Source organism: Pan troglodytes, chromosome 18 (assembly GCF_028858775.2).
Source record: "Pan troglodytes isolate AG18354 chromosome 18, NHGRI_mPanTro3-v2.0_pri, whole genome shotgun sequence".
NCBI lineage: Eukaryota > Metazoa > Chordata > Mammalia > Primates > Hominidae > Pan > Pan troglodytes.
In genome coordinates this window covers 54,874,154-54,894,431 of record NC_072416.2, presented here as the reverse complement: position 1 = coordinate 54,894,431, position 20,278 = coordinate 54,874,154, and the positions used below count along the sequence as shown (strand labels likewise).

The 20,278-nt window shown below is 54.3% G+C and overlaps 1 protein-coding gene across 4 annotated transcripts in view; it reads right to left on the bottom strand.

Annotated features, from left to right (window-relative positions):
* The window catches only part of SLC12A3 (solute carrier family 12 member 3), a 49,549-nt gene that overhangs the window by 18,602 nt on the left and 10,669 nt on the right, over positions 1–20,278 (bottom strand). For 2 of the 4 annotated variants that reach the window (XM_510983.8, XM_009430847.5), the window contains exons 9-22: positions 17,645–17,729; positions 16,582–16,736; positions 16,161–16,268; positions 15,557–15,680; positions 13,315–13,416; positions 11,630–11,785; positions 10,474–10,573; positions 9,363–9,474; positions 8,746–8,886; positions 7,826–7,932; positions 5,515–5,597; positions 3,681–3,758; positions 2,787–2,888; positions 1,233–1,344 (exon numbers count right to left, since the gene is read on the bottom strand). In XM_510983.8, coding sequence (XP_510983.5) covers positions 1,233–1,344; positions 2,787–2,888; positions 3,681–3,758; positions 5,515–5,597; positions 7,826–7,932; positions 8,746–8,886; positions 9,363–9,474; positions 10,474–10,573; positions 11,630–11,785; positions 13,315–13,416; positions 15,557–15,680; positions 16,161–16,268; positions 16,582–16,736; positions 17,645–17,729 — 1,565 coding nt within the window. The remainder of the gene's footprint in view (positions 1–1,232; positions 1,345–2,786; positions 2,889–3,680; positions 3,759–5,514; positions 5,598–7,825; positions 7,933–8,745; positions 8,887–9,362; positions 9,475–10,473; positions 10,574–11,629; positions 11,786–13,314; positions 13,417–15,556; positions 15,681–16,160; positions 16,269–16,581; positions 16,737–17,644; positions 17,730–20,278) is intronic. The other 2 variants (XM_001138088.7, XM_009430848.5) reach the window with 1 other exon arrangement.

Below are 20,278 nucleotides of genomic sequence, written 5' to 3'. Positions count from 1 at the left end.
GTCTCCCATCACTCCCAAATGGAACCATCTAGTTGCAGGAAAACAAGCTCGGGGCTCCCACTGATTCTACATTATGGTGAGTTGTATCATTTTTAAATTATATGTTACCATGTAATCATAATAGAAATAAAGTGCACAATAAATGTAATGAGCTTGAACCATCCCAAAACCACCACTCTCCCCCAAGCCTGTGGAAAAATTGTCTTCCACGAAACCAGTCCCTTGTGCCAAAAAGGTTGGGGACTGATGCCCTAAAGGATTCTAGCCCCTACTTCATTTCTCAGGAGGAGGCGTGTTCTCCAGCCTTCATTTCCTTTTTTCAAAAAATTATATATAAATTTTTAAATATATATAAAATATTTATATAAAAATTTAAAATATTGGCTGGGGGCAGTGGCTCACACCTGTAATCCCAGCACTTTGGGAGGCTGAGGTGGGTGGATCACTTGAGGTCAGGAGTTCGAGACCAGCCTAGCCAACATGGTGAAACCCCATCTCTACTAAAAATACAAAAAAACTAGCTGGGCATGGTAGCGCACGCCTCTAATCCTGGTTACTAGGGAGGCTGAGGCAGGAGAATTGCTTGAACCCAGGGGGCGGAGGTTGCAATGAGCCGAGATTGTGTCACTGCACTCTAGCCTGGGTGACAGAGCGAGAATCCATCTCAAAAAAAAAAAAAAATTAAAATATATAAAAATTTAAAACATAGAGACAGGATTTTGCCATGTCACCCAGGTTGGTCTCGAACTCCTGGACTCCTGGATCCAGCTGCCTTGGCCCAGCCCATCCTTCATTTCATACAGGTTCCTCCTGGAGGAGATTTGTTTTTTGTTTTTCTTTTTTATCTTTTTTTTTTTCTATTTTTCTTGTCTTTTTTTAGCTTTAAATTTAAAAAATGGATTCCTTTTCTTTCTTATTTTTATGCTTCTTGTTATCCAAACCCAGAGATTTGTGACTTTACAACCTAACTCCCCTCCCTGTCGTAGCAAAGCCTAGGGCATCTGCATTTATTGAAGGGGGCAGGAAACCAGAACAACTTCTGGAATGGAGAGAAACCTGCTCCTGCTCCTCCCCACTGCCATGGCCTGGAGAGAGCTGGCCCTGGGCTTTGGGACAATCTCAGTGCCCACCTGGGGGTGGTGGTAGAGGATCTAGGGTAGGGGACAGCCTTGGGTGGAGCTAAGATGACACTGGTCCCTGCAGTCACCCCCGGGCCAGCCCTCCACACTTACGCCTTTCTCTCCTGGTCCATCCTGTTAATCTGGCCGCCTACGAACACACGGATCTTGCATTTGCTCCACCTCTTCTTGCGGCCAAGGAGATAGGGAATGAGGAGGGTGAGGCCTGGCAAGGAGAGTCCCCGTGAGTCATGACAAGAATACACTCAGGACAGAGCACTATGTGAGTTCCTGCCCCGCTCTGCCATTAGCAAACCCCTTCCTCTCCTCGCTGGACCCCAGTCGACCCATCTGTATAATGAACATGGCTGACTGAACTCAAGTCGCACACGGTGCTCTGTGGGGTAGGGTTTATTTGTGCTTGTGCAGCATATTTAAATAAACAAGCTGGCGGCCGGGCACCATGGCTCATGCCTATAATCCCAGCACTATGGGAGGCCGAGGCAGGTGGATCACCTGAGGTCAGGAGTTCAAGACCAACCTGGCCAACATGGTAAAACCCTATCTCTACTAATAACACAAAAAATTAGCCGGGCCTGATGGTGCACGCCTGTAATCCCAGCTACTCAGGAGGCTGAGGCAGGAGAATCACTTGAGCTCAGGAGGCAGAGGTTGCAGTGAGCCGAGATCACACCATTGCACTCCAGCCTGGGCAACAGAGTGAGACTCCATCTCAATAAATAAATAAATAAATAAATAATAAAAATAAAAATACAAAAATTAGCTGGGCGTGGTGGCAGCCGCCTGTAGTCCCAGCTATTCAGGAGGCTGAGGCAGGAGAATTGCTTGAACCCAGGAGGCGGAGGTTGCAGTGAGCTGACATCATGCCACTGCACTTCAGCCTGGGCGACAAAGCGAGACTCCGTCTCAAAAAGAATAATAAAAAACAAAAGTCATTTAATAATTGAGGAGTTTCACATAAAAATCGAGGTCATTGGCAGTTCTTGAAGAGTGAATATTTGACCAGCGTGTGGGAGCCCTCATCCCTCTCTGTTGTCTCTCCACACAAGACCAAGGGCCAGCTGTCACATATCACCTTGTAATCCTCTGTGCCTCATTTTCCTTATTTATAAAGCGGAGTTAATCATGACAGCTCCTACCTGGGGACTGCATTAGGTAGGGAATTCCCTGTCAGGCAGGTAGTAAGTGCTCAGCCTATTTTGGCAGTTATTAATAGGACTCGTTCCATTGGAGCGAAGACATTTTCTTTCTATCTGTGACTCTATCAAAGGTAGGAGCAATAAAGCTGAAAGTCACTTTTTTTTTTTTAATGGGAGAGGTTATATTTCATTGTGAAGTGAAAAATATTCCTCCAGCTTTCCTGGGCACCGCCCATCTCCCCATTTATATCACCTGCCTGTGCCCCTAAGGGCCATCCAGTCAGAAGTTTCCATCTCATGGCGACTTCAGCTCTTCTCTCAAAGCTTCCCATTTTATAACCAAAAAACTAGAGGCCAGACAGAGGGGTCCCTCTGGGCTCCCCTGAGCTCACTGCTGGGCCCAGGAGCCCCTGTCCCCTTTGAGAGCAGGCCAGGAAGGAGAAGGAAGGAAGACCATCACCACCCTGCCCCCGCCGGGCAGGAGGGCTGATCCAAGGGGGTCACTGACCTCCATCGTCAAAGAGCCAGTAGATGTCTATGGTCTTCTTGCCCTGCTCCGACTGGAAGATGGTGGTGGCCTGCTCCTCCTTCACCAGGGCCTTGGGGTCCACTGCAGGAGGTGGGGGCGGGTCAGAGCAGAGCCAGCTGCCACGCATCCAGGCAGGCCTGGCCCAGGGCCCCACCAACGCCCCTTCTGATGTTGAACACGGGTTCTCTGGCAGGTGGAACAGGAACCGGGGCCCAGGACGCTCAGTGCTGTGATGTGCCCCTGCCCTGCTTTCAGCTTCTCTCTCCCGGGATTCTGGTGAGTACTGGGGGTGGGGGCAGTCCCAGAGCCCTCTGGGTAGGTAGGGAAGTGCACTCTCCATTCCCTTAAACACCCCCTGCACCCTTCACAAATGCCCACAGCAGCCCTCCCGCCTGCACTTCAGGCCCCCTGTCTCCCAGAGTGGTGGTGGGAGAGGACGAAGGAAAATCCCACCCCACCCTGCATGGCTAGAGGGGCCTTGGCAGGGGTGGGACAAGGGCCCCAGAGCCTGCTAGGTGGGTCCCCATGATGCCGTGACCCTGAATTCTCCACCTCCTGGCAATATTTTTTCTTTTTTTGAGACAGGGTCTCACTCTGTCACCCAGGCTGGCAATGTAGTGGTGCGGTCACAGCTCACTGCAGCCTGGAACTCCTGCCTCAGCCTCCCACAGTGCTGGGATTACAGGCATGAGCCACTGCGCCTGGCTGCTGGCAATCTTTGACACGGCCAAGCCCCTCCAGTTCCCAACTCCAGTTACTCAGGCACCACTGTCACAAGAAAAAACCACCTGTCCTCGACCAAGTTCCCAAGTGGCCCACCCCTAGCCGCCCCACAGGGCGAGAGTGCCCTGAGCTCTGAGTGGGAACACTGACAAGCGCCAGAGACTGATGGCCTGGCACCTCTGGCGCTGGCTTCCTTCCCGTCCTCCGCTGGGTCAAACACGGGGTTAACTGCAAAAGAAGAGGCAGCTTTGTTCACAGGCTCTCCTTGTCTGAGGGCACCGTGGGTTCCTCCTTGACAGGGCTCCCTTAATGCTAGGAAGAAAGTCCCGACGCCCCGCCTGGCCTCCACGGCCCCACTGCACCTGGCCTTGGCCTCCCTCTGACCTGCCTCCTGCCCGGCTCCTCACATTCCAGTCGCGCCTGGCCTCCTCTTGCCCCTCAAACAGGCCACGTTCATCCCCACCTTGGGCCGTGGCGGTGGGTGCGCCCTGAGCTGGAACATACGTCCCCTAGCCCTGGCCTCCTCAGCAAAAGGCCCCCTCCTGAGGGAGGCCTTCCCTGGCCACTACGCCCTGCACCCGTTTTCTCCAGACACTCTCACAATCTGAAATAACTTATGGGTCCACTGGCAAGTGTCTGCTTTTCCCTCTGGAGTGTCAGCTTCTCAAGAGCAGAGGCTTTTTGGCTTTTGGTGTGCCTGTAACCCCAGCACCAAGAGCAGCGTTGGTCAGGAGTGGAGTTACTGCTCTGTAAATATTGGTGGCATAAATAGTTATTGACCAGCTGCCATGTGCCAGACATGCCCTCAGCAATGGCACAAATGAACGGATCCTGCCCCTGGCTGCAAGAGACGCGGACTCCAAGCTCCCAGTCTCTCCAGCACTGCCTCTCATTTGTTGCCATACACGTTATTGCTTTCACACACCTCTAGATATTTCCTTTTTTTTTTTTTTTTTTGAGACAGGGTCTTGCTCTGTCACCCAGGCTGGAGTGCAGTGGTGCAATCACGGCTCACTGCAGCCTCAAACTCCTGGCCTCAAGCGATCCTCCCACCTCAGCTTCCCAAGTAGCTGAGACTCCAGACACGTGCCACCACACCTGGTTAATTTTTTGTTTTAGTAGAGATGGGGTCTTGCTATGTTACCCAGGCTGATGTTGAACTCCTAGACTCAAGCGATCCACCTGCCTCAGCCTCCCAAAGTGCTGGGATTACAGACACGAGCCACCACACCCAGCCTCTCTAAATATTTCTAATTCAGAGTCTGCAGTCATATATGACTTTAAAATGCAAAACACATCCCTACTCAGTGGACCAAAATGCCCGGTTCCCATGGTCATTATGTATTTTCATATTCTGGCATCTTCCTGCAGGCATTTTCCTCTCCCCTCTTTCCTGGTTTTCTATTACATCTTTTTTTTTTTTTTTTTTTTTTTTTTTGAGATGGAGTCTTGCTCTTGTCACCCAGACTGGAGTGCAATGGCGCGATCTTGGCTCACTGCAACATCCACCTCCTGGGTTCAAGTGATTCTCCTGCCTCAGCCTCCCAAGTAGCTGGGATTATAGGTGTGCACCACCCTTACACCCAGCTAATTTTTGTATTTTTAGTAGTGACAGGGTTTCACCATGTTGGCCAGGCTGGTCTTGAACTCCTGACCTCAGGTGATCCACCTGCCTTGGCCTCCCAAAGCGCTGGGATTACAGGCGTGAGCCACCATGTCCGGCCTATATTAGATCCTTTTGCCCCGACCCAATTGTGATTTGGGGAACCCTGAGTTCCAGTCCTGGCTCTGCCCCAGCTGGGAAGCATGACCTTGAACGCGTTGCTTTCTCTTTCTGGGAAAACTGATGGGCTCTAAGGGACCATTAAGAGGCGACTTTCTACGAGTCTGTAACCTTTTATTTCTTACTCATTTTTCCCTCTGCCATTTAAAAACAAAAAATGTGTTCTAGAACTTTCTGGGAGTGGGTGGGGCATGTACTCACTGTGCGCCTGCATCATCTTGGACACGTTGAGTCCCTCCCGCATCCTCATGACACACACGCCATAGTTGAAATCAAAGGCATCACTGGAAAGAAAGGAGGTGAGGTCTAGCTTCTCCCCCAGCTCCCACTGGGAAGGTGACCTGGCACCCAGGAGACCAGATGTCTAGAGTTGGCTCTGCCTCCTACCACGCCCTTTCTGTTCTCTGGGCCTCAGTTTCCCCATCTGTATCCTGTACAGGCAGAATTGGAGAGTACTCCAGGACTCCTCCAGCTCTACAGTCTGTGGCACTGTGGATCCTGCAGATCCGGTACTCGGGGGAACCAAGTCAGCCCTGTCCTCCTGATACATTTGGATAATCCCCCACAACTCAACTCTGCCCATGGAGGTGGGGATGCTAATTATTCCCTCCATTCTATGGATGCAAAAACTGAGTTTTGGAGAGTAACTTGACCATGGTCACACAGCTAAGGGAGTGAGCAGCTGGGATTAGAATCACATGGCTGAGACTGTGGACCAAAGGACAGACATGCTCATGAGAGGAGCTTTACTCCTGCAATAGGCTGTCTATAAAGATGTCTGGAGGCCGGGCGCAGTGGTTCACGCCTGTAATCCCAGCACTTTGGGAGGTCAAGGCAGGCGGATCACCTGAGGTCAGGAGTTCAAGACCAGCCTGGCCAACATGGCAAAACCCCATTTCTACTAAAACGTACAAAAATTAGCCGGGCGTGGTGGTGGGCAACTGTAATCGCAGCTACTTGGGAGACTGAGGGAGAATCGCTTGAACCTGGGAGGCAGAGGTTGTGGTGAGCCAAGATCGCACCATCGCACTCCAGCCTGGACGACAGAACGAGACTCTGTCTCAAAAATAAATAAAATAAAATAATTAAAGATGTCTGGAAGACTCTTGTTCCAAAGGTGTATGTACTGCCTGATTGACACAGTGCCCAAGAGCCCACCCACCACTGGGGTTTGGGCCAATGGGCTGCGCACTGCCCTCCCTGGGCTCCTTAGATCACATATCTCCAGGACAAGGACCTTTCAGGCCCTGCTTTTTGAAGGTTTGGAATGTTGGAGCTGGAGGGAGGCTGGAGATCAGGTATTCTATCAGTTGCTGCTGTAATTCTGTTAGCACCTGCTGAGAGGATTGCTCCGAGTCCTACAGCTGGTTAACAGCATACCTGGAAGCAGGTCTCAGGGCCCCAATCCTCAGCCTCATGTTGTTCAGTGATATCTCACACAACAACATCAACACAGAAAAGCCACTGAGGGAGGCATCTCTGGACCTCACACAGCAAGCACTGATGAAGAGTTTGGAGTCAGCCCTGAAGTCCCCAGGGAGTTCCGTCCTCAGGGCCTGGTTTCACTTCCCTGTTCAGGGGCACCACCTCAGAGCTCTTGAGCTGGTTCCCTGTGCACCTTCTGGAGCCCACAGGGAGGCATGAGGTTCTCACCTAAAAACTCACATTTGCAGTTACTCTGAAAAATTAAAAGATCTGGCGGCCGGGCACGGTGGCTCACGCCTGTAATCCCAGCACTTTGGGAGGCCAAGGTGGGCAGATCACGAGGTCAGGAGATCGAGACCATCCTGGCTAACACGGTGAAACCCCGTCTCTACTAAAAATACAAAAAATTAGCCGGGCGTGGTGGCGGGCGCCTGTAGTCTCAGCTACTCAGGAGGCTGAGGCAGGAGAATGGCGTGAACCCAGGAGGTGGAGCTTGCAGTGAGCCGAGATCGCGCCACTGCACTCCAGCCTGGGCAACAGTGTGAGACTCCGTCTCAAAAAAAAAAAAATTAAAAGATCTGGCAACATTGGGCCCACATTTCTGCACGGGCACTAGAGCCCATTCTGCATGGACATGAGCCAAGTAGAAGCCACTCTCTCTGGGTTGCCACAGTCTCCACTGCTCCCTATCACCCCATGCCTGGCCCACTTCACTCATGGTGCTATCTGCCTGGCCCCAGCTGGCTTTGGTGTCCATGACTCACAGGTCAGAGACGGGCATCTTCCGCCTCAGCGTGTTTCTTCTTTAGCTTTGAGAAAATGGACTCAACTTCTTTTTCAAAGATGGGGTCTTGCTCTTTCGCCTAGGCTGGAGTGCAGCAGTGCAATCTTTGCTCACTGCAGCCTTCAACTCCTGGGCTCAAGTGAGCTTCCTGCCTCAGCCTCCCAAGTAGCTGGGACTACAGATGCCAGCCACTTTGCCCAGCAGGACTCAACTTTTTAAGCACCCACTACTTCTTTTCCACTTCTCAAGGCCCAATGGGCCCAAATTAACAGACCCCAAGCCCCTTCCTCTCCCCCGACTCACTGGAGGATGCCAATGTAGTCTTCCACTGTGGCCGGGTGAGCCGACTGCCAGTTCTTCTTGAACCCGACCACCAGAATGTTGGGCTTCATTCTCCCGAGACCTGCGGCCTGCCAGGGGATAGGGGTGAGATGGGGAACCCATCAGAGGGGCAGAGTTGGTGATCCACCTGGCCAGGGCCTCAACTTTCTGATGTCTCCAGATGTGCTGATTCTCAAAAAAAAAAAAAGTATATATATATATATAATCTTAAAAATTTTTGTTTTGCACAAAACAAAACTTTATTGGGAGAAAGATGACTGATGGGAGGAAATATCTGAATTCCAGAATCCTCGATTCTAGTTCTCGCTTGGTCACCAACACCCTACATCCCTCCCAGTGCCCCCAAGAGTTAGAATTGGCCAAGGTGACACCAGCCCCCACAGGCTTCCAAGTCAGTTTCCCAGGTCCTGGGCATTCCGAGAAAGTGCCCAGAACCAGCACATCTGGAGACATAAGAAAGTTGGGGCTCTGGCCAGGCATGGTGGCTCATGCCTGTAAACCGAGCACTCTGGGGGGCCGAGATAGGTGGATCACCTGAGGTCAGGAGTTAGAGACCAGCCTGGCCAAAATGGTGAAACCCCGTCTCTACTAAAAACACAAAAAAACTAGCCGGGTGTGGTGGTGGGTGCCTGTAATCCCAGTTACTCAGGAGGCTGAGGCAGGAGAATCGCTTGAACCCGGGAGGCGGAGGTTATTGCAGTGAGCTGACATCACACCATTGCACTCCAGCCTGGGTGACGAGCAAAACAAGTCTCAAAAAAAAAGTTGGGGCTCCTTCTGCAGCAAAAGGGGCTTAAGCAAAGGGGCCGCCAAGACTTTCTGCCTTCCAGGTTGTGCCACCAAGCCGTAAGTCCTGTAGGGGAGCCCCCAGTCCATGGCACCTGCATGAGGATCTGGACGCCTCTGCGGAGGTCCTCGGCAATGACATCCGAGTAGAAGGCCTTGATCTTCCTCTTGTTCAGCCACTTGGTGTGCCCGTTGGCAATGAGCTGGAGCTCAGGCATCCTCTGCTTGTGGGGTCCCTGTGGGTGGGAGGGGCAGGGGACATCACCAGCTGCCTTCACCCTCCAGCCTGAGATCCAACCCCTCTCCTGCCCTGGAGGCTGCCCCAGGGGCTTGGCAGCACCCACGGTGCCCTTTTCTTTTGCCCAGATAAGGGAAACACAAGGAGTGGGGGAGAAAGTGGGGAGGAAGGGAGAGGGAGGGGGCAGAAAAGAGGCAGGGCAGCTGGGGGAGAAGCCAGCAAGAGGGGCCAGGAAGGTGAGAGAATGGGGTCCATGGGGGAAGCCTGGCTGGGTGCCCCTTGCTCCGCATCCCCTCGGCCCCCACTCTGTGGGTGGACATCACACCCAGGCGACTCCCCCAGGAGCTGTGTTGGCCAGGCTGGTCTCAAACTCCTGACCTCGGGTGATCCACCTGTCTTGGCTCCCCAGAGTGCTGGGTTTACAGGCATGAGCCACCATGCCTGGTCCCCTGTGCCCCTCCAGGGGCCACTCACGATGAGCACGTGGCCACAGATCATCAGGCTGAGGTTCCGGGTGAAGGTGCCCACAAAGTCCACCAGGGCCGGGCGGAAGTTGGGGGGCCCCGTGAGCACCAGGCACTGGGGGCTGAGGAGGGAAGGGAAAAGGGCAGGAGCCATCAGGAGAGAGCCCACGGGGGTCTGGGTGCGAAAGGCACCTCCCAGGCTCCCTGAATGGTGGTGTGGCCACCAGCATGACCCTATATGCTTGGGGCCTCGGCTTCCCACCTATAAATCCAGGGTGACTTTTGGGGCCCTTCCTGCTCTTTTGGTGACCTCCACACTAGTCTCCCTGGTCCTTCCTGCTCAGGCCACAAAATGCTACCCCCCATGCATGTCCCCTGCCCTGCCTAGCCCAGCACGGTGGGGGAAAAAACAAAGCCTGGGAGTGAGGAAACCTGTCACTTACAAACTCATCAGTTACCCGGGAAGGTGACTCAGCCTCTGCATCGAGAGGTAGCAGAGGGCAGTGGTCAAGGGCCATGACCTGAGTCAACTGGAGCCAGACTTAATCGGCCACTCGCCAGCTGTGTGACCTGGGGCCAGTTACTTAACCTCTCTGTGCCTCAGTGTTCTTGGGACTGGGTTAGTAATTTCCTGGACCTCAGCCGGTTCTTGTAAGGCTGTGTAAGGCACTTTGCAAGTGCCTCGCTCATAGTAAGCATGACATAAATAGATATTGCCAATAATTATTAGGATCTGGTGGGAAGAGGATGGCAGGTGCATAAACCTCCTCTACAAAGAGGAGAATCAGCTTTGAAGGGTACCCAGGGGAGGTTCGTCACCATTGGCTCTGGTGATACTGTGATGGGAGCTGCAGCAACAATCACCTCAACAACAAAGCACGTTTCCACTGTGGAAACCGAGGCATGGGGAGGCCCCTTGACTTGCTTGGTCCCCATCAGGATATGTCCACCCCTGTCTTGTGGTGGCTGGGTGGCTCCTCCATGTCTGTTCCCTCTCTGAGTGGAGGCTGCACACACCCTGGATCTGCCTGGGTCAGGTGACAGGTCTAGGCTTGGAAACTCCCAGGGTGGAGCCATCACTGGCCCCGGGGTCCCAGATGGGTCCCGGCAGCTCTGCTCACCGGTAGTTCTTGATGTGGTCTTCCACCTCATTGAGGCCCACCGAGTAGCTGAGGGCCAGGTTGTAGGAGCCAGCCTGTACCGAGGAGCCCCAATTTACCTCTGGGAGAGCAAGGGAGCAGCGGGGGTGAGAGCAGAGTTAGGAATCACTAGAAGAAACCAGACACGTGGACAGAGGTAATGTCGGCCTTCTCTAGGCACCGGGCACCCGTGGGAGCAGGGCCACCTGGGATGGGCAGCCTGCAGGGTGGAGGCCTGCGGACCGCGTGGCTGCACGTTGGAAAGTTACACATCAAGGCCAGGCGCGGTGGCTCACACCTGTAATCCTAGCACTTTGGGAGGCCGAGGCAGGCGAATCACCTGAGGTCAGGAGTTCAAGACCAGCCTGGCCAACATGGTGAAACCCTGTCTCTACTAAAAATACAAAAGTTAGCCAGGTATGGTAGCATGCACCTGTAATCCCAGCTACTCGGGAGGCTGAGGCAGGAGAATTGCTTGAACCCGGGAGGTGGAGGTTGCAGTGAGCCAAGATTGTGCTGCTGCACTCCAGCCTGGGTGACAGAATGAGACACTGCACCCCAGTCCCCCCCGAAAAAAGTTACACATCAAGCTCCACACGATATCCTCTTGCCTTGCCAAACCTTTGCAATGGCCTAGAAGCCCGGGTTGACACTTAGAATCCCAGGCTTTCTTAGAGTCCTGTTTCCTGCCCTCAGGTCGCTGCCACCCCAGGGTCCCTGCCTGCAGCCAAGTAGAGACCTTGCCCGGAGTCCAAGCTTTGTCTGCCTGCCATCCACACAACCAGCCCTCAGCCACCTCTGAGGCCTAGGTGTGCACAGCAGCCTGCTGGCCCCTCTTGGGGGACAGCCCTAGGGAAGAGGCTGAAGCAGGCCCTGGAAGCTCACTCAGGGTCCTTCGGACAGGGGATTCCAGGGTCCTGGGTGCCCAGGGGTGGCTTAGAGGTCGAGGCATAGGCCCTGAGTGGGGACATCCCCTGGGGTTTCTTGCCACATCGGGAGGGATAAAGGGGAGGGGCAGAGAGGGGCCCTGGACAGCACAGAGCCTGACTCAGGGCCCTCCGACTGGGGTGGAGGGCAGGGCCGCCTGCATGGCTACCCTGGGGGAGGAGGGCCGAGGCCCCGCAGCTGAGATGCGCACCTGGCTTCTTGTAGATGACATAGAGCAGGAGGAAGAGCACCACGCCAATGGCGATGAGGGCCGCCCACCAGGTGAGGAGGAACATGATGACCACGGAGATGATAGCCCCAAACAGCGCCGCCCACTTGTTGTAGTATTGGAATGAAGGTCTCCACCCTGGGCCAAGGGCACCAGTCAGTGGGCATGCCTGGCAGTCGAGCCTCTTTCTAGGCCAGAGCTGCTGGGCAGGGCCTGGCAGTAATGCCAGCAGTGCCCAGAGCCGGGGTCCCAGCCTGTACCCACCAGCCATGAGCACCACCCACCCTGCCTCCTGGGCTGGGTCTACAGGCTCTGGGGCAAATCACACGCCTGCTTCGGCTGGCATTTCACCAGGAGCATCCAGCTCTGGCCAAATACAGCCACGGGACATCCCATGTCAGCAACAGCACCAGCTCCCATGGTGCCAAGGGGGTGAGATGGAAGGGGAAGGACATGATTCTGCCTGGCTCCCCACCAGCAGGCCAGGCCAGGGCTGCCACTAGTGACAGCTGCCTCATGGTGCAACTCCAGGGCCATCATACACATTGGGGTCTATGTAAAAGGTGGCCTAGTAAAAGACAATGGCAATTTGGAGCTGGTTAGAAAAAGTCTTCCTCAGCCAGGCACAGCTGTAATCCCAGCACTTTGGGAGGCTGAGGCGGGCGGAACATGAGGTCAGGAGATCGAGACCATCCTGGCTAACACGCTGAAACCCCATCTCTACTAAAAATACAAAAAATTAGCTGGGCGCCTGTAATCCCAGCTACTGGGGAGGCTGAGGCGGGAGAATGGCATGAACCCGGGAGGTGGAGCTTGCAGTGAGCCGAGATCGTGCAACTGCACTCCAGCCTGGGCAACAGAGCCAGACTCCATCTCAAAAAAAGAAAAAGAAAAAGTCTTCCTCAAGACTCTTTATTGCCATCTGCCAGAAGTTTTCCATCATAAACATGCAAATGTATGAAGTCTATGATATGAATGGTGCCTCCCAGAGTTATGCAGTGTGCAACCTGCAACACTGTCCGTGACAGCCCTAGCTGTGACTTTGGGCAATTCTCTTTCTCTGAAGAACCAGGCTCCTGATTCCTGTAAAACTGGGGAAGGAAAAGACTGGAAAACCCCTACAGATGGTAAACAATGTATGAATCCATGTAAAGTGCACACTGTCAGTGCACGAGAAAGGAGAGCCGCTATTATTATTATCATTATTATTATTACTATTATTTGAGACAGAGTCTTGCTCTGTCACCCAGGCTGGAGTGCAATGGCGCGATCTCTGCTCACTGTAACCTCCCCTTTCCCAGTTCAAGTGATTCTCCTGCCTCAGCCTCCCGAATAGCTTGGATTACAGGTGACCGCTACCACATCTGGCTAACTTTTGTGTTTTTGTAGAGACAGGGTTTCACCATGTTGGCCAGGCTGGTCACAAACTCCTGACCTCAAGTGATCCGCCCACCTCCGCCTCCCAAAAATGCTAGGATTACAGGCATGAGCCACCAAGCCCAGCCGAGAGCTGCTATTATTATATTAATGTTCCCTTTCAATGGTTTTAAATTGAGAGGTGACCTTGGGCTGCCAACCTCCACCCATGCCTCCCACTCCCACCCCATGCCCCAGTTCCCCCTGCCCCCTGGGTGCCTCCTCCTGAGGTGGGTGAAGGGTTTGCTTACCAGGCGAGTTGGTGATGGAGGCGTGGAAGCAGCTGAAGTTGATGAGGGCATAGGAGCAGAGGAAGAAGTTGGAAATGATGGGGGCTATGGTGTTGAGCTCAGCTTCGGGGACCCAGGGAGAGAGAGGACAGCCTGTTGGGCAACTCTGCCAAGGACTGGCTTGGCACCCTCCTTCCCAGGGTGGGGGGCCCCAGACAGGCCACCAAGGCTCAGTCAGTCTCAACCTTCTCATCTGTGAAATGGGTCCACCTCATCTGTGAGATGGGTCCATCCTTTTGTGAAGCTCAAAGGGATGGTGTCTTGTAAACTGTAAGTGCCCAGCTTTTAAGACAGTGGGGGTCAGTGTGAGAGTAGACCCCATCAGGCTATGGGATGACCAACGGTAGTGGCTGTCACACTGTTTTGACCACAAATGACAGCAAGAAATACTTTTTTTTTTTTTTTTTTTTGAGACGGAGTCTCGCTCTGTCACCCAGGCTGGAGTGCAGTGGCGTGATCTCGGCTCACTGCAACCTCTGCTTCCTGGGCTCAAGAAATTCTCCTGCCTCAGCCTCCCTAGTAGCTTGGATTACAGGCATGCACCACCACGCCCAGCTAATTTTTGTATTTTTAGTAGAAACAGGGTTTCACCATGTTGGCCAGGCTGGTCTCGAACTCCTGACCTCAAATGATCCACCTGCCTCGGCTTCCTAAAGTGCTGGGATTACAGCCGTGAGCCATTGTGCCTGGCCAGAAATACATTTTGCAATGTGGCCCAGGACACCTAAGGCTGTAACACAGCTCCACCCCACTGGTACCCCAGTGGTAACCCACCCAAGAACTGCTTCCTCTTCCCTGTCTCCCTGTTCCCCTCCCCTGCTACTCCCCCAGCACCCCAGATAAACTTTTACATATGAATCCTTGTCTCGGGGCCTGCTTCTGGGGATCCCAAAACACGACGTGCACCAATGTGCCAGGTCCTCTGTCCATGATTTCATGTAATCACCTAAGAACCCTGCCCGGAGCATCTGAGATCATGGTCCTCAGTCTGAAGTCAAGTCAGACCCCCTCTAGATGAAAGGACATCGAATCTGCATCAGGGTACATTGCAGGGAAATGTGTTTCTGGGCCCCGGTGAGCAGGAAGCAGAGACGGGGCCGGGGAACATCAAGTCTGACCAGACTTTTCCATCCCTCCCACCTCTTCATGTGGTCCAGGACCCAGTAGTGCCTGGTGCCTGAAAAGCTTACCTTGGGTAATAGTGACTAGGCTATCAGGGCAAATCTCATGGACTGTGATACCAGCCTGAACGGCATGGATTCACTGTTGGCAGGAGGGTGCCCATGAGCCCAGGGAGGCTGGCCAGTAGTCTACCCCCATCCCACTCCTGCATAGGGAGCAGGGGCCAGGGGACATCATGTTGCAGCATGGCCACTGCCCGTGCTTGGTGTGGCCACCTCTCTCCTCGCAAGTTCTGCCTCCGTGGCTAAGTAAATTAGGCAAATATCGGGCATGTGCACATGTGAGTATGTGTGCACATATGAGTGCGTGTGCATATATGAATGCATGTAGGTCTTCCTGCACAGGTGGTCTCTTCCTGCCCATCTGAGACACACCTGTTAGGCACTATTGCTCCCATTCTGCAGATGAGAAAAATGAGGCTCAGAGAGGTGAAGTACCTTGTCTAAGGTCACACAGCTGGCACATGGCAAAGCCTGGATAGGAAGTTGATCTAATGAACCGATTACCTGGGCTCTTTTCTCTTAAGACATCTACCACCTTGAAGCCCAAGGAGTCTAGAAGCCCTAGGCCTGAGGAACTAGGTTTGTCTAGTTTATATACCTATGAGGATACTGACCAGCCATTGGTATCCCATCCCAAGGAGGGACCAGTCAGCTTGTCCCATGCTCCAAAGGTGTTCTGGGGTTCATTTAGGCCTAGGGAGGGGGATGCTAGCTGCCAGGACACGTGAACGCAGACCGGGGGAACAGGTAAGTTCTCTTCTAACAAAGCAGAAGGCTCTGCTGCCTGACATGGTTTGGGAGCCACCCTGCCTGGAGGTGGGAAGGGGAAGGATCACATGGCCCCCCGATGTCTCCTCCCAGGTGGGGCCTCACCCCTCAAGACTTAGCCTCTTAGTGCCCACTAACTGTCAGGCCCGGCGGGGAGATGAGGAGGCAGGAGAAGAGCCCGGCCCCCAAGACCCTCATGGCCGGCCAGGGGAACAGGAGGCCAGGCCCTGTGAGCCCTGGCAGAGCCTTACCGATGATGATGAAGGCCACGGCGATGGCGTAGGCCAGCAGGTAGCCACGCACGGGCTCCTTGTTCTTGCCGTAGCCTTTGCCGAAGAAGCCGATCAGTGGGTACAGCTGGTCCTCGCAAAGGCACTGCAGCACCAGATGCCGCACTCACCCTTAGGCTGGGACCTGCCACTTCCCCTCCCCTGGGGCCACCTGAGCTCCAGCCCCGGCTCGGTGCCCTCTGTGACCTCCCTAACCTGGGTCCTGGTGTCTGTTTCTATTAAACAGGGATGCTCACCCCCTCCACCCTCCCCGCCCTACCGTAAAGACAGTAAAAGAGCATGACTGGGGGATGGATGGCTTCGGGTAGAGCTTGAATGGTGGAGTTGTGGACAGGATGCTGGTGGCACAGGTGGGAGTTTGGGGTGGGGACTGCAGGTGTTTGTCAAGTCGGAGGGGGCTGCTTCCTTCATGAGTTTGCTGATAGCTCCTTTTCCCTTCTGGCTAGAGACCCCAGTCTAATGACACCTTCAGGTGTTTGTAGCAGTCACCCAGGGACCCGCCCTATTGTGCCTCTAGCCCAGGCTCCCCACCCCCTGTCATCTCGACCCCTTTCTGCGGCCTCACCTGGAAGACTTTGGCAGCAGAGACAAGGCAGGCCAGGGCAGAGGAGAGGGTGGCCCCGAAGATGCCAGCCGTGATCAGGGGCGCGAAGCCTGACACCATGCTCATGGTCTGTGGGGATTTGGGGCTCAGGGACTCCACGGTGGGGGCTGAGCCAGGAGCCCCATCTGTGGCACTTCATTCCCTACTGCGGGCAGGGGCTGGGTCCTGAGCCTCCACCTGAGTCCACAACCCACCCCTGGAGATCCCAGTGTCCACCCACAGGTCGGGACTGGACAGACCTGGGCTCTGAACCCCTCTCTCCTAAGCCTAGGCCTCAACCCCCAAAACTATGTCCCCCCAACAAACTTCCAGGCCTGCAAGGGGCCCTGCAGCCTCCACCCAGCCCCCACTGTGTCTGGTGGGTCAGCTCTCCTGGCAGTACCTGGTAATAGTTGATGAGGCCGTAGTGGCAGCTTTGCTGCTGGGTGCACTCGGTGAAGTTCCAGCCATAGCTGCAGGCCAGCCCCTCGCAGGCACCCCAGCCAGGGGTCACCGTGTCATTCAGGACCCCAGAGGCATCACGCACCACGCAGGAGCCTGAGAGGAGGAAGGAGAGCATGGGGAGGTCTGCCTTCCCTCCTTACTCTGTCCTCTTCCAGCCCCACCTCTGCAGAGGGCGAGGTGCTGCAGATGATGGGCAGCTGTCCCTTCATTATGCAATGATAATGATGACAATGAAGGTGTGCCCGGAGCCATGATAAGTACTTTACAATAACCTACGAGCAGGCATTACTATTATTTTTGTTGTCGTTGCCATTTTACAGAGGCGCAGAGAGCTTGAGTGACCAAGATCACAATGTCCTCCTTAGATCGGAGACCTGGATCTCAAGCCTTGAGTGGCTGTGAGCTGGACCAAGTCCCTTGGCCATTTGTGAACAGCTTGCCTCAAACGGGGCCACTGGGAGGAAGTACACCTGTGAGGATCTCAGTTCAAGGCAGGTGTTAACAGCCCAGACCTGGGCTCAAAGCCTGGCTCCACCATTCAGTGGCTGTGTGACCCTGGGCAGGTCACTTAACGTCTCTGAGCCCCCATTTTCTCCTTGGTGAAATAGGGAAAATGACAATGATAGGACTGGCATGCAAAGGGCGGGGCACATGGGAAGTCAGTTGCTGGTATTATCATCATCATCATCATCATCATCACTCCTAGATTTGTCCTGTAGGATCTTCACACTCATGAATCTGGGCCTTCAAGGGACCCAAGGAGCCTGGTCTGACCCCACCACGCCCACTGCCATGAAGATGCTCTGATCATTGCCAAGATACCCCAGAGATAGGTTCAAGGCTTCACATCCTAAGGTCTCCACACCCTCCCAGTCCAGCTCTCCCTGTTGTTAGAGAGTCGAACCCCACCCTCTGATCCCCTCCAGTGGTCAGGGTTTTGGGACACTGCAGGATGGAGGCCAGGTCCCTCCCCCTCCTGACTGGCTGGGCCGGCCACTTACCAATGGTGGCTGAGATGGCCAGGTAGGAAATGGTCGTCCAGAAAATGGCCATGAGGGTCCCCTTGGGGATGGCTATAGCAGGGTCCTGCAGGAGGGAGGGAGAGAGGGAGGGAGGGAGGGAGAGATGGAGGGAGGGAGGGAGAGAGAGAGGGAGGCAGGGAGGGAGGGAGAGAGGGAGGGAAGGAGGGAGAGAGGGAGGGAGGGAGGACATTAGGCAGCCCCTGGGCCTCCTTCCAGGCCTGTCCTCCTTGTCTAAGGCTGAGGCTGGGGGCAGCAACCTCTGACCTTGGCCCCTCAGAGTCCCTGTTCCAGCACAGAGAGGAAGGAGCCTCATGACTGAGGACCCCCAGAGAGGGATGAATACAACCAAGATCACGGGGCAGAGACTCCACCCAAGGCCCTGGGAAATGGAGGCAGAGAGAAGAAATTCAACAGCTCCACGCCTGCGCCATGGAGGACACTTGGCCAGGGTTTGCTTTGAGGGTGGTAAGGGCGGGGGCAGGGTGGTGGGCTCTGGAGTCGGCCTGCCCGGGTTCACTTCCAGGCGGCCAGCTGGGCAGGGGGCTGTGCTCTCACACCCCGGCCCCTCATCTGTCAGGGATGTTGGTGAAATAAATTAATCCACATTGACATCCTAGACCAGGACTCCCCTCCCCGCCAGCCCTCACGGCATGTTCAATCATTATGCACCAATTGATTTGTCTGGTTCCTCAACCATAAATAGGATACACCCCAAATTTTCTCCTTCCGTTCTAGGAAATAAATCTCTGCTCGTATTTTCTTGCTTTCTTTTTTTAAATTATTTTTTATTTTTTGTTTTTTTTTTTTTTGAGACAGAGTCTTGCTCTGTCACCCAGGTTGGAGTGCAGTGGCATGATCTCGGCTCACTGCAACCTCCACCTTCTGGGTTCAAGCAATTCTCCTGCCTTAGCCTCCCAAGTAGCTGGGACTACAGGCATGCACCACCACTATAGGCGCCCTAATTTTTGTATTTTTAGTAGAGACGGGGTTTCACCATGATAGCCAGGCTGGTCTTGAACTCCTGACCTCAAGTGATCCACCCACCTCGGCCTCCCAAACTGCTGGGATTACAGGCGTGAGCCCCCGCGCCCGGCCGCTCGTATTTTCTTAACAGTGATAACAAGCCTTCACGAACACAGCATGTGTTCCACTCTTCTAGGCACTTTCTCAAATGTAATTTCCTGAGAAGTGGCCTGGGCACCCCTGCACAGCTGGTGGGGAAACTGAGGGCAGAGAGCTGCGAGGAGGACACAGCTCTGGGCCTGACCACACCAAAGTCAACAGCCTCGGGCTCCAAGGACTGATCCTGGGTGCAGCAACACAAGCTGGGATTTTTACAGTAAGTTCAAGACCTGCTCACTTTCCAGACACAGACCCCAACCTGAAGGCAAAGGCCAGGCCTGCCATGGGAAGTCAATTTATAAACCCCCCCAGCCTTCCCTGGGCTGTTCTGCTCACCATCCAGTTAGCAGATGGCACCGCAGATTAGGAGCAAGTCAAGTGTGTTGGGGGGCTGCCAGGAGGAGGTGGGAGGGAGGATGTGGCAGGCCTGGGGAAAATGGGAACAGAGGTGTAGAGCTGGAGTCTCTGGAGCCCAGGTCTGCTGGGATCTCCAAGCCTTGGCCAAGTGCCCTCTGTGGCCCAGATGTGGAGCTGTTGAATTGCTTCTCCCTGCCTCGGTCTCCCAGGGCTTTGGGTGGAGTCTCCACCCCAGGGCTCTGCAGGGCCCCTGTAGGCATGGACCTGCCAGCCCTGCCCGGTAAACCTGTTTGACTCAACTGGGCCATGCACATGGGGTCCCCAGACCCAAAGCCAACAGAACACGCCAGCCTCCCACCCTGCCTCTAGTGGATTGAACAGTGTCCCCCAAAATTCACATCCACCCAGAACCTCAGAATGTGGCCTTATTTGGAAACAGGGTCTTTGCAGGTGCAGTTAGTGAAGCTGAGGTCATACCGGATTAGGGTGGGCCCCAAATGCAATGACTGGTGTCCTTACAAGGAAAGGACCCACAGATGAAAGAAGGCCATGTGAGACAGAGACAGAGATTGGAGTGATGCAGTTGCCAGCCAAGGAAAGCCACTGTCAGCAGCCACCAGAAATTAGGAAGAGGCAAGGCAGGATTCTCCCCTGGGTTTTCAGGGGGAGCTTGGTCCTGCTGACACCTGGATCCCGGACTTTTAGCCTCCTGAACGGGGAGGGAATATAGGTCTGTTTTTAAGCCACCCAATTTGTGGTGAAAACACAAATACACCAGCCATCAGCCCCCATCCTGCCTCCTGCATCTAGATCTGAGATCTCAGCCCCTGGATGTGCTGGGAAGAGGCAGGCAGAGAAGAGGTGAGCTGGGTAGAGGTGGGCTGAGATGTGGACCTGGATGTGCCTAACTCTGAGACTGTTGCCCGGGGATTTAACAACGTTAGGCACATCCAGGTCCACATCTCAGCCCACCTCTTCCCTGCTGTGTGCACTGGGAGAAGCCCCTTAACATCCCTGAGCCTCAGTTTCCCCATCTGTGAAATCAGAAAATAACTTGGCAGGTGACAAGTGCCCATAAATGTGAGCTGTTGGGGTGGGGACAGGATTGCGCACAGGGGCATGCCCTGAGGCAGC